This window comes from Rhamphochromis sp. 'chilingali' (assembly GCF_963969265.1).
Source record: "Rhamphochromis sp. 'chilingali' genome assembly, chromosome: 5".
Taxonomy (NCBI): domain Eukaryota; kingdom Metazoa; phylum Chordata; class Actinopteri; order Cichliformes; family Cichlidae; genus Rhamphochromis; species Rhamphochromis sp. 'chilingali'.
In genome coordinates this window covers 15,132,901-15,152,732 of record NC_137932.1, presented here as the reverse complement: position 1 = coordinate 15,152,732, position 19,832 = coordinate 15,132,901, and the positions used below count along the sequence as shown (strand labels likewise).

The 19,832-nt window shown below is 40.7% G+C and overlaps 2 protein-coding genes across 3 annotated transcripts; one reads left to right on the top strand and one right to left on the bottom strand.

The window, feature by feature from the left end:
- The first annotated feature begins 44 nt into the window (after positions 1-44).
- Positions 45-6,165, top strand: eif2s1b (eukaryotic translation initiation factor 2, subunit 1 alpha b). Of its 2 annotated transcripts, none has more exons than XM_080883500.1 (8): positions 45-205; positions 2,690-2,932; positions 3,882-3,961; positions 4,216-4,367; positions 4,456-4,562; positions 4,645-4,742; positions 4,832-4,975; positions 5,469-6,165. In XM_080883500.1, exons 2-8 carry the CDS (start codon positions 2,692-2,694, stop codon positions 5,592-5,594), a joined length of 948 nt encoding a protein of 315 aa, XP_080739626.1. In that variant the 5' UTR covers positions 45-205; positions 2,690-2,691; the 3' UTR covers positions 5,595-6,165. The 2 variants fall into 2 exon arrangements, with proteins under 2 accessions (XP_080739626.1, XP_080739627.1); XM_080883501.1 differs by lacking the exon at positions 45-205 and adding an exon at positions 290-446.
- Positions 6,166-6,413: 248 nt separating this feature from the next.
- Positions 6,414-19,774, bottom strand: rbm25b (RNA binding motif protein 25b). The gene is made up of 17 exons (XM_080883497.1): positions 19,616-19,774; positions 19,002-19,102; positions 18,585-18,799; positions 18,429-18,486; positions 18,149-18,309; positions 17,874-18,059; positions 17,685-17,768; positions 14,618-14,895; positions 14,197-14,314; positions 13,808-13,897; positions 12,880-12,953; positions 11,138-11,288; positions 10,508-10,919; positions 9,183-9,478; positions 8,863-8,961; positions 8,723-8,770; positions 6,414-7,386 (listed from the first exon to the last, which is right to left on the bottom strand). The coding sequence occupies exons 2-17, from the start codon at positions 19,078-19,080 to the stop codon at positions 7,294-7,296; spliced, it is 2,442 nt and encodes an 813-aa protein (XP_080739623.1). The 5' UTR covers positions 19,081-19,102; positions 19,616-19,774; the 3' UTR covers positions 6,414-7,293.
- Between the last annotated feature and the right edge of the window lie 58 nt (positions 19,775-19,832).

Here is a 19,832-nt window from a genome sequence, read left to right as displayed (position 1 = left end):
ACCAAACTCGTTCTGCACATGCGCCAGTGTGGAAGGTCCCTACGATCTTTTCCGGGTCGACAAATTAGCACACCCATGAATGTGAGCTAGCGGGCCCGAGTTACTCATTAAAAAAAAAAAACACCAGAAAGAAAACCGAATCTGACATTTAAACAAAGTCAGCACGGAACATTCAGGCGCGTCGTTCTGTAACCTTATGACACAGGTGAGTTTGTTTTATGAAGATGTCGTTTGGCGGGGACTGGGGAACGATCGGAACTGGCAGATAGCCGGCTAACAGCTTAGCCTGCGTGTTCCGCATGTGAGCTGGGCACCGGGTTATTAGCTGGGAAGCTAACTGATGTTGAAAGAAAGCGTTTCTGCGCTTGAATGAACATTCTTCTCGTGGTTTTAAATGTGATAACTAGGAAGTCATACAGTCGCTGGTAACACGTACTAAATATTTGGTAAGCAGCTTTTTGTGTCCATATTTTGTCGCCGATTCTGTCTTTTAAACAGTAAGTGATTTTTCTGCGATGATGATGCGTTACATCAGTCCATTCACAGCAACAGGAGAAAACGACAAATGGCAGAAGTTTGTTTCATTTCGCTGCTTTTATTTTATGTCCTGGATATTTTTATAAGCTAAACCTGGGCATTGGATTTTGTTCGGTGGGAAAACAGAGAAACACACATAAGTGGCTCCATTCAAACATCCTGAGACTTTTCGTTTAATATTGAAGGTATCTCTCTATTTTGTCCACACCTTTCTTGATAGTAGACTAAGGATTAGAGAGAAAACATCTGTATGGCCAAAGTCTTCTTATAGGTTAAAGCCTCTAAAAATGACCACAGCTAATATTTTAAAATCTGAGTAAAATAGAAAAAGTGATATTTTTCATTACAGTGTTCTTCCATAAAGGAATGTCTTTACTGGTAGCTGAGTTTACAGGCACTGCAGTGTATAGTTGAAATACTCTGATGTAGAAAGGGGTTGATGTTAATTGGCTGACTGCAGCATTTTACACCCAACAGATTGTTATTCAAACTCAGAGTACTTGTGGTTGCTGACATTGTGTCCCAATTGCCTGTCTGTGGCCTGCATAACCATGATATCACATCAAGGTGGTTATCATCTTGATGTGATATCAACTCTCAAAGAAATGGACTAGCCATATACTAGCCCAGATAGTGGGTCCTGGAAGATGAGCCAACTCTGACCCACCAAAGAGGCATGGTATTTGTAAATGGGCTGTATTTGTATAGCGCTTTACTAGTCCCTAAGGACCCCAAAGCGCTTTACACATTCAGTCATCCACCCATTCACACACATTCACACACTGGACTATCACTAGGAGATGATTTATATGTAAATGTTAAACAGAAGCAGAAGATACTAGAGTTTAAAGACAACAATCAGGAGTGATGAGATCAAAGAATGGGAAAACAACGGTGATAGGATCTAAGGGTCAAACACTCCAGGGGGTAGGCTGCTGTCCTCAGGTTACAGGGACTACAGGATGTTAAAAGCAAAAGATTTGGGGAATAGCAAGGCTGTCCCCTTATTTGTCATCTCAGTCTAGCTACAAGTGCAGTTACATGAGAGAGTTGGCATTAGCAGCATCCAATCGGTCATAAACCTGGATAAGCCTACTGCCAGCAGGGACGTTGATTTTAAAGAGGAGACAACTGTGATATTAGAAGAATATAAAGTGGTCATACACATAATACAGGCCGACAGCAGCACGGCTGCTGCAGACCAGTCAGCGGTATGAGTGTTTGTAACAGAAAAATGTTCAGGAGATCTTGAATGGAATGATGACGCTGTTTCAAGGAGAGTTTGTTTGGTCATTAGGCAGTGATTTCATACAAGCTAATCTAGAAGTTAACACGGTGATGTGCCCTGGTAACAAGGGATTTGTGCTTCTGTGTTGAAAGCCTATGTTGTAACCTGACATGTAATTAGACATCGTGTGGACGCAGCCCACAACTATTACGATTGTTCTGTATTTTTGAGTCCTCTTGTGCATTTCTGTCTACTTTTTCACAGCATAGTTTGTATTTTATTAGTGAGAGAATAATAATCATTGGCTCTATAATTTGTGGCTGACCCCACATATAAAACACTGATTCACAACCATTAAGTAATTAACACGTAATAGACCATACACAAGCATGAATGGGTCATGGGTCCTTTACTTAGGTTACGTTGTAGGTGCTGTAGGTGACTGCTCCCTTTAGGGGTCACCACACCAGATCCTCTCATTCTGTCTCTAGCATCTGCTCTGACACGTGCTCTGCATGTCTCTTTCACTACATCTAAAAGGAGGATTGTCAGAGGGATGGTGTGACAGATTATTCACAAATCACTATGATTGAGATTAAAAAAGACAAAGAAAACCAGAATGAAATAATTTATACATGGTTCTCTGCTAATTTAATGTTGAGCTTTGATTGTGTTTAGTTGTGGGACTTGTTTTTAAACAACCTTTGGTGAAAACTGAAGCAGTGGAGGCAGAGATGCTAGTTACAAGTTATTGACTATTTTTTTTATTAACTAGAATAAAAACTGTATTTATTAGTACCGAAACACCAAGTTACAGGCCGAGCAGCACTTTTCACAGTGTTTAAAACTGCAAAGTGAAGATTTGTGCCATGACTTGCAGACGTTAAGCTCCCCCTGTCTTCTTAACTGTTTCTGACCTCACAGCAATGCCGGGGCTCAGCTGTCGATTTTACCAGCACCGGTTCCCAGAGGTGGAGGATGTCGTGATGGTGAACGTGAGGTCCATCGCTGAGATGGGTGCCTACGTCAGCCTTTTGGAGTACAACAACATCGAGGGCATGATCCTCTTGAGCGAGCTGTCGCGTCGACGTATCCGCTCCATCAACAAGCTCATCCGCATAGGCCGCAACGAGTGCGTGGTCGTCATCCGAGTAGACAAAGAGAAGGGTGAGTGTAGATTAGTATAGTTGAAACTGGCGGTGTGTCGGATCTGCAGGGCAGTGGTGGAATAAAAACCATATGAAATGAGATCTTTTTGTGTGGTCCACATTTCCTTTTTTGAATTGAAGCTAGAGGTGTTATTCTGTGACATCAGGTGGACTGAGACAGGCTGTGGTTGGTAATATGATCAATAACTTGCATTATGTTATAGCATTCACCAGTTTAATGTCAGGACAGTCTCACATGACACACAGAATATCTCATTTGGAATAATTAAAGGGGACCTGATGAGGTCACCATATGTATGAGTAATTCCTGAAGCTCAGGCTTCAGGCTGCTTTTTAATGCACCGTTTCAGACCCTTCTTGTGCTTTCGGCTCTGTATGATGTCACTAGAAGGTGATATCTTTATCTGTTCAAAAGTTCTGTGGGAACTGCAGCTCCACCCACCAGCAGCAGCCCAATCAGATGCAAGTTTGCCTTAAACAGCTTGTCTGAGAGAGTGGGTGAACTGAGGCTCGTTATAAGATGAATGAAGATGATGATTTTTGAGTTTATAACACATCGGCATATTTCATACATTCAAAAAAAAAAAAAAAAAAGGAAAAACAAAACTGACATGAATTAAGCATGAGCACTTTGAACTGAGTTACTGAACTGGACATTTTCTGCTAATCGCAAAATATGCAGCTCATCTGACTCGTATTACGTGGCTATTTTCTTTATATAGATAGTTGTGCAGATTTGACCTGTGATCCATGTACCGACACTCGAGTAGAGACACAGGATGGAAATGCAAAGGTGGTAATGAGGAAATAAAGACGAGCACATTTTGAAACTTAGACCAGCAAGTGGCCATCGAATCCCTGTTAGTTAATCGTATCATTCCTAATCGTAAGAAACTACTTGCTGCACTAAAACAGCTTTTTTTGCATTCCTTCTGTTTTCTTCTCAGGATACATTGATTTATCAAAAAGAAGAGTTTCGCCAGAGGAGGCCATCAAGTGTGAGGATAAATTCACCAAATCTAAAACTGTAAGTTGGTCAGGTGCTTTTTATCTGTCTCGGTCATTTTGGTGCAAGTTGCCCAGCCTGGAGAGGACTTCCTTGTCTTGTGTAAAGTTAAGGTAGATGGAACTTGCCTTTGAGCCTTGTTGTGGTCAAAGTAGTGGTCATTTGGTTCAGGCGTTCATTATAATATTGTGAGACAAGTGAGACGTGTATTTGTAAGAAATTGTAAATGTCTATCTTGTTTGTTTGCGCTGAGCTGATTTTGAAAGTGCTTGCAGGTTTACAGCATCCTGCGACACGTGGCAGAGGTGTTGGAGTACAGTAAGGACGAGCAGCTAGAGAGCTTGTACCAGCGCACCGCATGGGTCTTCGACGAGAAATACAAGCGGCCAGGATACGGCGCTTATGATGTCTTCAAACAGGCTGTATCGTAAGTTCTCATTTCAGCACCTCTTATTAAAATGAAACACAGGTTGTTCAGTGTGTGCACACATTTACATGTTGATGGCTTTCTGCAGAGATCCTGCTATTCTGGATGGCCTGGATTTAACAGAGGAGGAGAGGAATGTGTTGATTGATAACATCAACAGGCGACTCACTCCACAGGCTGTCAAAATCAGAGCAGGTGACTGTTTACTCACAGTGTTTCTCAGTTGGACTTAGGAATAAATTAGAAATGTGAAGATAACCTCCTCTACCTCGTGCAGACATTGAAGTGGCGTGCTATGGTTACGAGGGGATCGACGCCGTGAAAGAAGCTCTGAGGGCTGGGCTAGGCTGCTCCACAGAGGCCATGCCCATCAAGGTAATCCTTCTCTCTTCCATCAAGAAGTAAAAAGTCTCTAGCTGTAGGCTCTACTTGGATCTGTCTCTCATGGTGTTTACCTTCTACAGATCAACCTGATCGCTCCCCCTCGCTATGTGATGACGACGACCACCCTGGAGCGCACAGAGGGCCTCTCTGTCCTCAACCAGGCCATGGCTGCTATCAAGGAGAAGATTGAAGAGAAGAGGGGCGTGTTTAATATCCAGATGGAGGTGAATGATTTCTTTCTTTCTTCTTTTTTTTTTCATGATCATGTTTGTCTTGGCATGATCATGCAGCACGGTGGCAAGCACTGTTGCCGCACAGCAAGAAGGTCCTGAGTTCAATTCCAACATCAGGCCGGGGTCTTTCTGTGTGGAGTTTGCATGTTCTCCCCGTGTTTGCGTGGGTTCCCTCCGGGTACTCTGGCTTCCTCCCACCGTCCAAAGACATGCAGCTTGTGGGGATAGGTTAATTGGATAATCCAAATTGCCACTAGGTGTGAATGTGTGAATGAATGTGAGTGCGAATGGTTGTCTGTCCCTGTGTGTTGGCCCTGCGACAGACTGGCGACCTGTCCAGGGTGTACCCCGCCTCTCGCCCTATGACAGCTGGGATAGGCTCCAGCGCCCCCCGCGACCCTGAAAAGGAGAAGCGGAAGCGAATGGATGGATGGACATGTTTGTCTTTAGCTCATCTGCCTATACTGTAAACTTTGTCCTGCAGCCTAAGGTGGTGACGGACACGGATGAGACAGAGCTCGCCCGGCAGCTGGAGAGGTTAGAGCGCGAGAACGCCGAGGTGGATGGAGACGACGACGCTGAGGAGATGGAGGCCAAAGCAGAGGATTAAGAGTCGGTCCTCTTTGGAAAGCTGGTGGGGAGAAAAGCATCAAAGGAGGAAAGAAGAAAAATAAACGTGGACAGACCTGGCCTCAGTCACCCAGTCCAACAGATGTTAACTTTCACATTGCAACCATTAACTGGTGTTACTATTTTTATTGGCAACATCCCAGTTTGTTCAAGAGAGGTTTGTCTCAGAAGAAGGTAACTGAAACGCGGTCTTTTTAACCAGACACGGACACAAGGATGGTTAAATTACAAGTTAAACATCACTTATAGTTTTTATTTTAATAAAGTACCCCATTTGATTAAATAACTCTAAGACAAGAAAAGCTGTTTTCAAGCTGTGGCCTTTCATTTTACCTCTTGCTTTAAGAGCCCGGTGTCTTCAGTATCCACGCCGCTTTATCTCCGGCTGCTCGCTGGATGTGACTGACTGAAGGGGAAACGCATATGCTTCGTCTGTCTCTACACCGGCCAGCGGTGACTTTATGTGCTGATTCTCTTCCAGTTAAAGGGTTTTTACTGGCTCTTGTTTAGCTCCCATCGTATCAATAAAGATCTGGAAGTTTTGATCTCAATGCCTTTTTGTCAGTTTAATTAAATTGTTCCACCAACAAGAAATAACATTTATTCTCCCAAAAAGCAGCAATTATTATTGGATGAATTAAAGGTAAATCCTGTCCGTTACTCTCGCCTTTTAGTTTTGTTTTTCTCAAATAGAGAGATTGTAATGAAGCCAACTGGAGATAGGTTTGACTGTATATCAGCGTATGAATGCCAAAACCCCTCAACATTGATTTAATATTCAGAAAACTTAGATCTCAAGTCAAATGATTATAAAAATTATTTATTCAAATGTTCACCAATACAAAAACAAATGGAGAGCATCTTCACAATTTCAATTGTTTTCGTTCTTAGCTCATTTTCCTATAGTGGTTATGACGTGTGCTTTTACAGCATTGAGGATGACACAGTGCCTATGGGTCTTGTCAGTAGACACATTTTAAATGACAACTAGATGTTTTAGAGATGGTCTGAAAACAACATGCCTGTTCGTCAGGAATGTGACAAGAAATTGAGGGAGAGGGGAAGAATTTGTGTGTACTGATTACAGAAATAAAATTCAGTTGCATCCAAAAACCCTTAATAAATACCCCTGTAATTATTTTAAAAACATAGCTGTAGTCATTCATACGCTTTAGTTTGTGCCTACTTAACCAACCCACATTCAACTGTAAGCCCAATTTCACAACTCAAAAGAATAGTTTGAGAAATGGTGAACTGTTTGTAGCAAACCTGCAAACTGTTCTCACTCGGTGTGTGTTGGCATGTATATATATAAAAAAAAAAAAAAAGTATGCGACTAAAGGGTCTCATCTCCAACACAGTGACCCTGGGTGGCCAGAGCTGTAGCTTCTTCATAACCAAATAATGACAAACTGTATATACACAAAAGCACATAGACACAATCAGCACCTGCAGAGTGGAGGAGGTGGATGCAGCCTGAGTATGTTTAAACAGAAGAAGGAGGGGAAAAAAAAAAAAAAGACCTAACAACTGGTGCAAATGTGAGAATGAGCAGAATCTGCAGTTACAGTCTGTACTGGTATGGTCAGTCACGTCTTCTGGGGTGACATAAATTCGCTACAGTATTATACACAATGAAGGTAAAGGAGAAGAGGAATTCATCTTCAGTCAGCCAACGATTATTTTACCAGCCCAATCTTCTTTGCTTCAGTTTCATAAATGAGCAACCGCCACATCTTCACTATGAAGACCTCAGCTTCTTCATCAAGAACCTGACCCGGAACAAACGGAAAGTTAGATATCGAAAGAAACTTAGAGGACTAACCAAAACTCATGACGTGTATGTGGAAAAGGTGAATATGTTAAAATACTGACCATGAACTGCTAATTAAAATACATCTCATTTGACATGGCTCTACTTGTGCCATCGAATGAGAGACATTAAAACATTTCAAGGCCAGTTTCTTTAAAGATCTTGAACTCTTAGTCAAATGTTACAATTTCAGTTGCCTTAAAGGGTTACATTTTTATCTGGCACTCACCTTGATCGATAAGAGGTGCGCCTGAAATCTCCCCTCATAAATCTCCCCCCACACATCTTAAATCAGATGGAACTAACATACTCTTCAGTTCATTAGGTACACCGTGCTAATACCTGTTGCACTCTTTTGCCTCCAGAATTGCCTTAATTCTTGATGTCCCTGATTTACTAAAGGCGCTAGAACCACTGCGCTGAGATTTTTGCTGATATGATGTGAATCTTGCACTTTTTCACATCTCAAAAGGTGCTTTCTTAGTTTGATATCAGGTGACTGGAGGCCCATTTGTGTACAGTGAACTCACTATTATGTTCAAAAAGCCAGTTTAAAATGATACGAGCTTTGTGACACATCCTCCTGGAATCAGAAGGCGAGTACACTGTACACGGATGTTCAGCAGAAATGCACAGGTAGGCTGCATAGTTTAGGTGATGCTCAGTTGGTACTAAGGGATCTAAAACGGGTTTAGAAAATATCCCCATACACTATAACGCAACCACCATCAAGCTAAACTGTTGATATAAGGTAGGATTCTGATCCTACCATATGACTGCTGCAGCAGAACTCAAGATTCAGTAGATCACTCAATACTTTTCAATCTTCTGTTGTCTGATTTTAATGAGACGGTGTGTGATCCAAGCCTCTGTTTCCTGTTCTCAGCTGACAGGAGTGGTCTTCTGCTGCTTTTGCCCATTCAGGTTCACGGTCTGACACGGTGTAGTCATAGATACTCTTCTGCATACTTTATTTGTAACAAGTGGGAAACTTGAATTACTGTGGCCTTCATATCAGCTCGAGCAGCCTGGCAACGCTTTTGAACCCAGAGAACTGTCACTCACTGAATATTTTCTCTTTTTCAAACATTAGAGGTGGTTATATGGGAAAATCCCAGCAGATCAGCAGTTTCTGAAATATTTAGACCATGCTTGTGGCACCAAAAACTATGCTACGTCCAAAGCCATTTAAATCACCTTCCTTCCCCGTTTTGATGCTCAGTATAAATTTCAGAAGAAATACAATCACAGAGAAACCACATAAACAAGCATCTATAAACTGTGTCTTTGCTCACCATGGCAACATCGTCCAAGATAGTCTGCGGTGTACTGTGGGCCATCACCTGAAAGTACACAGAGGAAAATATCAGAAAGTTTACATTTTAATCGTTCCACTTTCTCTAAGACAGATGTCAACTAGTGACATGTCTATTACCTTGGAGCAGACAAAGTCCACTAACGTTGGCTCTTCCTCTCCGATGTACTCAATGATCTTTTTATTGATCCAGGGACGAACACGCCGTTCCATTAACGTCTGTAGGAAAAGGGATGACAAAGAGAAATATTCACCGTTTCTATATTATTTTTTAGCAATAAGCAGAAAATAAGGTTGTGAATTGACCCTCCTTGATCATTTAAATCCTGCGAGTAAAATATTCTTAGCACAGGTTTTCTTTTCTAACTTGCTTAATTATAAATGGATTAAAAATAAGACACACTCAGTGAGATGCCACAAATTGTCCCTCTTCTCCTCACCGTGTCAACCATGGACCAGTCCAGTGGGTACGAGAAGAGCTCGGGCTTTGCGGTGGGAATCTTTTCAATCAGGCTCTTGATGTGTTTGCGTTTCTCCTCAGCATTGGCTCCCTTTATGCTGGAAAGTCCAGCACCGTCCACCCCGAGGCTCTTGTCATCATCATAATCCAGGGGCACCAGCTTCCTCTTGCGCGGCTGCTCATCGGCCTCTTCGTCATCAAATTTGTCAAACACGCTGTCCACCGGAAGCTTCTTCCTCTTGCCGGCGTTGGGTTGACTGGGGCTTCCCGTGGCACCTGGCAAGGACACAGAGTTTAACTACTGTTCTGTCTGTAGTTAAGGAGCAAGAATTCTGTCTCTGCAACCCCAGAGTTATTTAAACGCCCTTAACAGCATCTGAAAATGTTGAAACAATTGAAACACCTGCCTGACATTCATATAGTTCATATCAAAGCTCATATTCAGGCACATTACCTTGCAAAAATGTACCTGATTAAAAACACTAAAAACACTGTCATAACTTCCATTTTGTTACTGTCGGATTAAAATTTCGATTCAAGAAAACATCAGATGTAAAACTGGAATTCTGCCAGATTTCATCTATTAAAGGAAAATTAGGTTTGATAAATGATGCCTGAGCAGATGACACCGATTAAAATAAGTCCCCCTCTGTTTTTCAGACGAATTTCATGATTCATATTCATATTCCTCAGTCCACTAGATGAAAATTGAGGCTCTGCTCTTTAATTATCTGTTGCCATGGTGAATATTGGTATTTGAGCTCCATTGATGATGGCTTTCTTTAAATACCCACAAACACTCAAAGTGAAGACACTGAGGTGACAGAAACAATGAAGTGGACGGGAGTCAGAGTTTGTTAAACATGCTTTCTGGAACACGGCCTGATCCATGTAGGAATCTGTGTATTATAGATTTGCTCCTATGAAGTTATTTAGCTTCAAAATAAATTAAAATATAGAAATATCCTTTCCTTCAGTCCAATTCACACTAACCAAACAGTGTAGCAGGTGCCAAATTACCTTGACTACATTCAGACAAGATCAAAACCTGAAGAAAAGCAACACATCACCTATTATTCTTTTTTTTTTTACCCTAAAACCAGTTTTAAACAATTATTTGTCTATAGAATGCAACTTAAAAAAAATGCAAAAAACTTATTTCCTTGTTATGAATTTTTTTTTATCACTTATTGAACATTTTGCTACTTTTTGCCCATCAACTAATCGATTATTGAATTCATATTTACATGGGTATGCTGTGTGTCTGTTCATTCTGTAATGAGGTAAAAGATCTTTTAGACTCACCCAGTTTCAGGCTGAGGCCAATCTTTGGCCGGTGTTCCTCTTGCGGAAGAGCCTCAGGTGGGGAGTTTTCATGGGGGATGATGATGCCACAGGGTGACTCTTCCCCGGGCGTGTTGGGAGACACATTCCCACTGGCTGATGACACAGAAGGCGCTGCTGTGATTGGTCGCATTGTGGGCTTTAGGCGTGGTTTCACGTCTGGGTTGTCTTCATCGTTGTCATAATCTTCCTCCTCACCCTCTTCCACCTCGTTGTCGGACTGGGGGGGTCGTGAGCGTGAATCTGCCCTCTCCGGCTCCTGTCGGCGCTCCCGGTGATCTCGTGAACCCCTGTGGCGCTCACGTTCCTCCTCAGGTTCTGGCTCTTGGACGATGGGAGGTTGTCTCAGACGCTCCTCCTCTTCCTCCTCCATCTGGACCAATAACAGGCAGATATGCAGAAAATAATCATCCAATCACAGCATTTTACAGAAAAGAAGGTCAACAGATAATGACAGCTAGACGTACATAATGTGCAGAGCGACTCAGACGATAAAGTGACCTTCACACAGACAACAGACAGCATGCCCCACTCAGCTCAGACAGATACAGGCAAACACACACATTTATATTACATTACAGACAAGCATACCCTGCGTAGCTCTGCGTCTGGGTCTGGATGTCCCTCGTCTAACAGCCTCTGTCTGATCTCTTCCAGCTCCTCCTTCTCCCTCTTCCTGTCACGCTCATCCGCCTCCATCTCCTTCTCTCGGTCTCTGAGACGCTTCTGCAGTGCACTGCCCCTAGGGGTCATACGGAAAATAACAGCTTTCAGAACAATGGCTGCAGTACTGCATGCGCTGCCATGAGCCACATGTGGGTCACACAGGATCTGCTGATAGTGAGGAGGCCCTATTGTGTATGCTCTGTTTTGTTTTGGTTTTTTTATTTCTTACCCCCCAAAAAAAGGAAAAAAAAAAGAAAAAGAATAATAAGAAAAGAAATTGGCTTATTTAAAGTCCTACACATGCTCTAATTCTAATTAAATTTTGCACGTGTCAGGTCTACTGATAATATACACATGTTATGGGCATGTGCATGGGTGGAGCAAAATGACTCTATAGCACCGTTCTGCAAAACAGGAGCCCCGCTGCTGTGTTGTGTGTATATGTATAACATTTAATAAACATACGTAACACAGCACGGTACACACACAAAAATAAATAAATAAATAATAAAATTAAATAAATAAAAACTCTTGTAGGTAAATTGCAAAGGATTTAAGTTTTCACTGAAGAGCGCCCCTATGTTGCCATAGAAAATTTCAATCATTCCCCATGAAATTTTAATTTCCTGTAATTCACTCATTAACCAAACTTCTCATGTTTGATAAGGGTCTGCCTCTGAACATGGGCGTGGCAGTATTTAACTATAATCATAGATTAGCGGCTATGAATATGGTTACATATTGCCATCTGGAAATGTCATGTAAAACTCTTGCAGCCACTACCATAAAATTTTGAGATATGCCATCCCAACAACAGACTGTTCTCTCTGTTGAGGTCAGGAAAGCGATTCCGCTCCCTGAAGACCAACACAGAGAGACTGAGGAGGAGCTTCTTCCCGCAGGCGATACGGTCTCTCAATCACACCACCACACAGTACTGACCCACACATATAGTTCTTACACACACACTGGACATTCTGGACATTGTTTTCACTTCATCACTTAAATCACTTTAAGCATATTTGCACTGCACAAGACATAATGTGGATTGCACAACACTGGACATTATATTCTTCATTTCCAGTTAATACTTGTACAGCTGCTGTTATTGTGTATATATTTATATTTCTTCATACATTCTTATATAGTTCTATATTGTGTATTTTGTTGTACAGTTATTTTATTTTCAACTTTAATTTATATATTTTATCTTATTCTTTCCCAGTTAAATTTACCCTTCATTCTAATTTGTGTTGTACAGTTATTTCCTTTTTAACCTTAATTTATATTTTATTCCTTCCTAGTTAAATTTACCCTTTTTAATTTTTCATATTTATTTCCTATCTTATTCATAGCCTTTCCTTTTTTGTTTTCTTTAGGTCACGAGCAGTTGTCCAAGCATTTCACTACATATCGTACTGTGTATGACTGTGTACGTGACAAATAAAATTTGAATTTGAATTTTGAATTTGAATTCCTTCACTGTATGTGTCAATATTAGGTCACATTCATAGTGCTGCCTGGTGGCAACAGGAAATCGGCAGTGTATGGCAAACAACATTATATGTATAGGAAATTTGTTAGAGTGGATTTATAGTGACCTATAATTAGCCAATTAGGATCCTGCATAAGTGCATTTGTTTTTGATGACCTGGGTTAACACTCACCTGTAATACTTGGGGTCATCTCTGTCATCATCATAGTCTTCAAGAAACTCTTTTAACCGTTTGCCTTCTTTAATCTAATGAAAACAAAGGACAAAAATGAACTTCTCCACAAAAATTACTTCTAACAAATTCTACCTGTCTGAATTAGTAAACTAAATCATATGAACACAGCATGGACAACACAAGATATGAAGTGGAATTCTTTTTAACTGACAAAAATAGCAGACTTCAAACTCGTTAAATGCATCCCACAAAGACAACATTTCAACGTTTTAGCTTAAAACTGAAAAACAGACGTGTTTAGGTAGTTTTGCGGGAAAAACTGACTGCTCTGCTATAAAATATAATCAACATACCCAGGATATGACTTCCTTATCTGGCTTTAATCACACCAAGATAAAAAAAATTAGGCTAAGCATTTACACAAAGGTGGTTATCAATTCGATAAGGCAGCCTTGGGTCTAACTATAAGTGCATTCAGATGAACAGGGTGTGTTAGTGGGTCTGTTAGTAAAGAATTCAAACTAGTAAGCAGGTTTAGCCTTCTTGCAAATCTTAAATTAAATTTGGCGAGTACAAGGCTTAGGGTGCAGACCATCTCAAAAACATACAAAGCCTCCAACTACCTGCACCCTGAGGTCCAAAGGTTTCTCCAAACAAGGCAATACCATTTCCAGAAAACTGATTAGTTTGAAGGCTGTGGCTCTGTGTGTTCATCTCTTATCTCTATTCTAACCTTTACCAGAGCAGGTTAAGTCTGCAGCGCAACATATCAATGTAGTCTGGTAATAAATAAACCACTTTAACTCTGTAACCCCAGAGTTAACCCCAAAGTTACTTTGCTATACAAATCCCAAGTTAAATAAATACAGTATGAACTTAACTTGTATAATAGTACAGAACCAGTGATCATTCAGAACCCGCTTACCATTTCTCGTCGGCGTTCATCTTCTCTCTCAGCTTCCTTAGCATAATCCCGTGCCTTCTTCCTCTCCCTCAGCTCCCAGTTTTTCAGCCGCTACAACAAATATATTGTCAGGCAAGCTGCAAACATCACACAAGAACTACCCCTAGCTAAGGTAAACGAGTAATACAAGGGCTGTTACTCTGCTAAAAATAGAAATGATGCTGAAGATTTATTGGATTTTTTCTGACGTATAAAGAATCATTTTAATTGAATTTTACTGCTTGTATTGACTTTCTCAGACAAACAGTTTGTATAGTAGGAAATAGAAGCTGTGACCTCACTGCTAGTAGGATAGCTTATATTGCTCTTCAGCGCATGGCTTTTATCATTTTTAGCACAGCCAGTCCCACCTCTTGATAGGCTGCTTCCTTGTCTCGAAGTTTCCTCTCCAGTTTCCTGCGTTCATATGCTTCTTCTTCATCCTCTTGGTCTCTCTTCTTTTCTCTGTCTCTGTCTCGGCTGACCTCCCTGCAACAATGAAATCATAGATACATTTTCTTTTATTTGTGACCATATAGAAACACATGGCAAATCCAAGTACTAAGGTGTTGATCAAGCATGGTACATAGTCTTAAGGAGTTTCATCAAAATGAGATGATATGAATTTTAACATTTCAATTTAAAATTCAAGCGGTTTCAATTAAATCCTGAGAAAATCAGCTTGCAGAAACTTGTCAGAATTCAGTCACCAGCAAAGTACCTGCAAACATTTGCATGTGTTTAATTGCAACATGTGTCTTTATACATTATTCTGGGTTTTTTTTGCTTCACCTGGATCGGCTGCGGTCGGCACTCCTGTCACGGCTTCGTTCCCTCTCCCGTTCTCGCTCTCGTTCCCTTTCCCTGGTCCTGCGGTCACGGTCTTTGTCTCTGTCTCGATCTCTGTCTCTCTCACGTTCTCGTTCCCTCTCCCGTTCCCGCTCTCGCTCCTTTTCCCTCTCGCGGTCCCGCCGCTCTCTTTCCCGCTCTCGCTCTTTTTCCCGTTCCCTCCTTTCACGTTCAAACTCCAGCCGCTCCTTCTCTCGTTTATCCTTCTCTTCCTCAAGTTTCTGCAGAGTAAAATACAGACAGGTTCAGCTTATGCCACACAAGATGCAGGGAGCCCCTGCAACCAATTCACAGCTGTGCACAGATCAAGTGGTTTCCAGGTTTTGGTTTCATAGATGAACATGCTCTTTGCTAATCAGCGCAAAGCTTGTATAAGAAGCCAGAATCCTAAATGGAAAACCAGGAACAATCAAAAAGCTCTCCCCCCACAGAGAGACAGCTTCAACATTAATCTAAAACTATAGGACAAAGTTTATTGCTTGAAGCCTGCAGCATAAACTACAGCTTAGCAAGAATAGAACTGGAAACCACTTTAATGGCCTTAAAGACCCGTGGAACATATCCAACTTGAGGCATTCATAACAAAAAAAACAAAAACAAAAGAAAACGCGGGAAATGACAATGCTTTTTGTCTCCTTAAGAGTCCTCCTCTCAGAACAAGGAAAACAAAAACAGAAAACAGGCATCAGTCTTTTTTTTTTGAACTAGTTATTTGTGACTTACAGGTGTTGAACTATGGACTCAGCCCTTCGCTGCCCTTACAAGCCTTTTAAGTTAGGCCTGGGAGGAAAGCAGGTCACACGGTATACAAGGGAAAAATGTTATGGGATTCTGTCTTGCTTAAGCATCATCATTATCATCGTCATCAAACAACAACAGCCTTTCCTTCAATGAGTAACATGGCATTTGGTATTTTTGCTAAAATCAAAAAAATAAACATTATGAACATCAGTTATATTTCTGAACAGATAAATGAAATTGTAGAAACGGTCTTACCCCTGCAGAAGTCTTCAGGAGCTCTTCAGGACTGATTATTCACACACACACACACACATACACACCAAACTCTGGTTTTATGGACATCACACACAAGGCTTTAACCAGAATTCCTTTGCAGTTATACTGGCATCTGATGCAAAATAAGACTTTTAAAAACAATGATTGAATATACTGAGCCTTAATATAATACTATGTTCATCATTTTGCATTCCTCTTACATTGGCACTGTTGTATTTGAGGTTAGATGGAAAATAACTTTACAAAGTTTTCTTGTACAAGTCATATGCAGTCAGTTGGTCTTTACAATAACTAACTAATTAAAAGCCTTGGGTGTTATGCATCTCAAGAGAAAGAAACATGTGACATGACAGAGATAACATAGATGTTAATTATTTTAAAAATCTATAACGCTCCAGTTAAATTGTCTTTATATTATTTAATACCCTAGCTCTAATTAAAATCTATGATTTCACGTTAGGTGTTTTTTTCCTTTCTTTTAATTTTTTTTTTTTTTTTTACTTACCTCTGCATTGTCTGCCAAGGCTAAATAAACATGCGACCATGTAAAAAATAAATTTAATTCTATTTATTTATAGTAAGCATGTATGGGTGTATATAAGCAGTAATATTTAGGCAAACTTATAATTATAAAGAAAAATCTGGTATTATTAAAACATTTTGCAAAAATACTTTCAGCATTTAAGTGCTTCTTTTAATTTTCTTTCCCCATAAAAAGCCTGAATTCACTCCCTGCAAAGTCACTCACTAAAAACTGATTAACCACATTAAATAATCATAATGATATTGAATTAAGTATGACTTCTTTTTTTCCTCTGGGGCTAAAAATCAATCAGCCCAAATATGGTAGGTCACAACAGGCAGCAGAAATTTCTCCCTTTGTTTAAACGCTGTTTTGGCAAGATCACGATTACAGCTGGAGGACACTTCAAGCAAACCACAGTTATGCATCCAAAACCCAACTAGATTGCTACCGTCCCTGTTGTTTTAATAAAAATTAGAATTTAAACAGTTGATTGAATAAACTCACTAACTAATCGTTCATAAAAAAATAAAAACTAATGCAGAGAGAGTAAGATATTTATCAAATGGAAGAGAGAGAAGAAAGAAATTCCACAACAAAACATACAGAGAGCACGTACCTTGTTAGTCTTCAGATCATCTTACTGCTGTGGAGAGGGCGCCCCCACCCCACACTAGAATAATAAGGCTACAGCCAAAGTCACTGCAGTAGTTACTGAGTCCTTGTGCTTCAACATGAACACCATTATGACAGACCATAATTTACAGAGGACTCGCACAGGTTCACTGACTCATCAGCTTTCGAGTGAAGCACCAATGCTGTCATAAATTCAGGATGATCTAGGGAAACTGTCTTTGCGTGGTGGAAAGGTTGGCTAAATCAAGGCCAACACACACACACACAACTGAGCAGCACAGTTGCCCCAATGCAAGTCCTCAAGAGGGGGACGCCCAGTATATGTATATAGTAAATGAAGGCTGATACTTACATCCTATCCTGGCAACTTTTTCCAAAGCTCTGAGATTCATCTTGCTTTAGTCACCATATGATCACTATCATAATGGTGGGGTTTAATGAATAGATTAGCTTTTAAGTAACTTTACATCGTCTCCATGCATTTTTGTGTGATGAATGAAGATATGGATCTATAATGGTCACACCTAGATAGTTTGGCAATAGTGGCAGGTGTCAAATCACGCCTGAGAAAGGTGACAAGAATACACTAGCTGTCTGCCCACTTGTAGTGTTCAAACATTGAAAATAAAACATTTCATATAGTTTAGGGCAGAATAATATGTTTGGTGGTGTTGTTTTAGGGACCGCCAATCTATAGTAGAGTATGCATGTTACTGAGTTAGGGCAAAAAAAAAACAAAAAAAAAAACTGTGTCAACTAAATGTGCAAGCTCTAGGAGTGAACTGCTGTCCAAAACCTGAAATGTCAACTACAAGATCAAAGAAGCCACTTTACCTTGTGAGTGTCACGAAATTTACTAATCTCTCTGGAAATCAGGTCCCTCTTGTCCTCCTCCATGTCAATAGTGTTTATGTCATCCTGAGGAAAAACAACGCATTGACAGGTTGAAATAACAATGCTCACTTTCAAGCTAAGGAGTAAACAAAACAGTAGCACAAGTTAACAATTAATCAAGGTTAGCACCTCTTCTTTTTTCTCCTTTTTTCTCTTTCGTCGCTGGGACTCATCATCCTGTGAAGGTGCATTAAGTTCCGCAGCATATTCCCGCATCAGTCCATCGATGGCGCCCTTGATAATCTGATCTTTCTTCTTTGTCTCCTCATCTAACACTTCTTCCTCATCCTCTCCTGCATCTTCACTCTTTTTATCCTGTCAATAAAATGAGTCAAGTTTAGCAATTTTTCACCTTCTCTAGCTGTTGCAAACATTTATTTGAATTGCTGTTACAAAATTCATACCCCATTTGCAGTCTTCTTCTTGGCCTTCCACTCATCCAGCTGTGCTTTTGTCTTGGCATCAACTTTCACAAGTAGGTTTTTATCTCCAATCTGGAGGTCGTGAAGCAGTCGTAAGGCTCGCAGTGTGGACTCTGGCTCCTTGTACTCACAGAAACCAAAAGCTGGAACAAATATTGACATATAAATAGACATAAGGGCATGATCAAATGTTTATTTATAGACTGAATTGACGGTTTGCCATGTATCTAGATATTCTTCATCTTTTAATAATAAAAATTACCTTGAAGCTTGCCAGAGGCTCCTTGTACTCTCTTCCAGCTCAAAACAATTCCACATTTCTATATAATTACAAAGAAAAAATAAAGTTGTCAACTTAAGAGGGTGTCTGCCTTTGCTGGTGTAGTTCTACAAATAGAATGGGTGTTCCCCATCTTACCGCCAGCAGCTGTCTGATCAACATGTCTGAAGCCTTTTCTGATATGTTCCCCACAAACACTGTTGTGGTGGGGCCACTGTTCTCATCACTGTCTTTGGCAATCACAGCAATGGTTTCCCTCTTAGGGACTGCAGGCTTGCTGAGCACTGGTACTGAAGAAACCATTACTGGTGTGGGGGCCATGATACCCATGTGAACTGGGATCATAGGGGCTCCTGAAACAGCCAAAGAAAACATGCAACAAGCAATTACACCATTTTCACTTAAGATCTATGACTGCAGATTAGTAAAACGATTCTCAAATATTTTCAGTAATGTAGCGAATCTCAACTACCGTGTTGCGAATATGCCTCTTAATAATGACATTGTGGTAAACCTGAAACAAAACAGATGAACGCCAAACAGAAGGGTGCTTACCTGGGGGGAAGCCTGTGTACTGAGGAGGGATGCCTGGAGGTGGCAACAGCGGCCGATTTAAATGAGGGGGGAAGGACATTGTGGAAGTGAACTGGACCAACCTGAAGAAAGAACCAAGATACCCGTTATCAGCAGCACCAGATGTGTAATTAAATCAAGTCCTCTAAACAATGTAAATTAGAACAAAGAGCCAAACTTGTAAAAAGATTAGTTTAACCCAACAACACTATAAGTGAGAAAGCACAGCGATGTTCATTGGTATCTAGTCATATGAATTTGAAGTACCCGTCGGTGACTTCTGCTGCCCAGCAGCAACAATACTTAAACTTAGCTTAGCTCAATGGGATGGCGTTTGTAGGGTGACTATTATAAAGTCCCAGGAGCCACGTATTGTTATTGTGTTACAACGAGTTAATTTGTTCACTGTTTATGCGGCCAAAAAACTAGCAGCTTAGTTAGCTAAAGCTAGCACCGAGCACGCTCCAGTGTCCCCGGCATAGACTTAGGCTAAGCTAATATTAGCGCAACCTGGCGTTACTTAACAAACAACACTCAACTATTAGCGGGCAAAGTTAAAGTTCAAGATAAATCTACACATGCCCAGGTATACATACCTTTAATCAGGCGGTGTTTAAAAGAATAAAAATATTCTCAGAAGGTTAGTAATTGTGAAAATTCCTCTAACGTTCCAAATGTTGGATTAGCACGTTGGCTAGTCGGGCCTTCAAAAAAAAAAACATTTGACGCAAGCGCTTTACGAGCAACACTACATGAGCGCTTGCTTTGTACACCAAGACTTGACCACTGGACGGAGTTTACTAACGATACTAG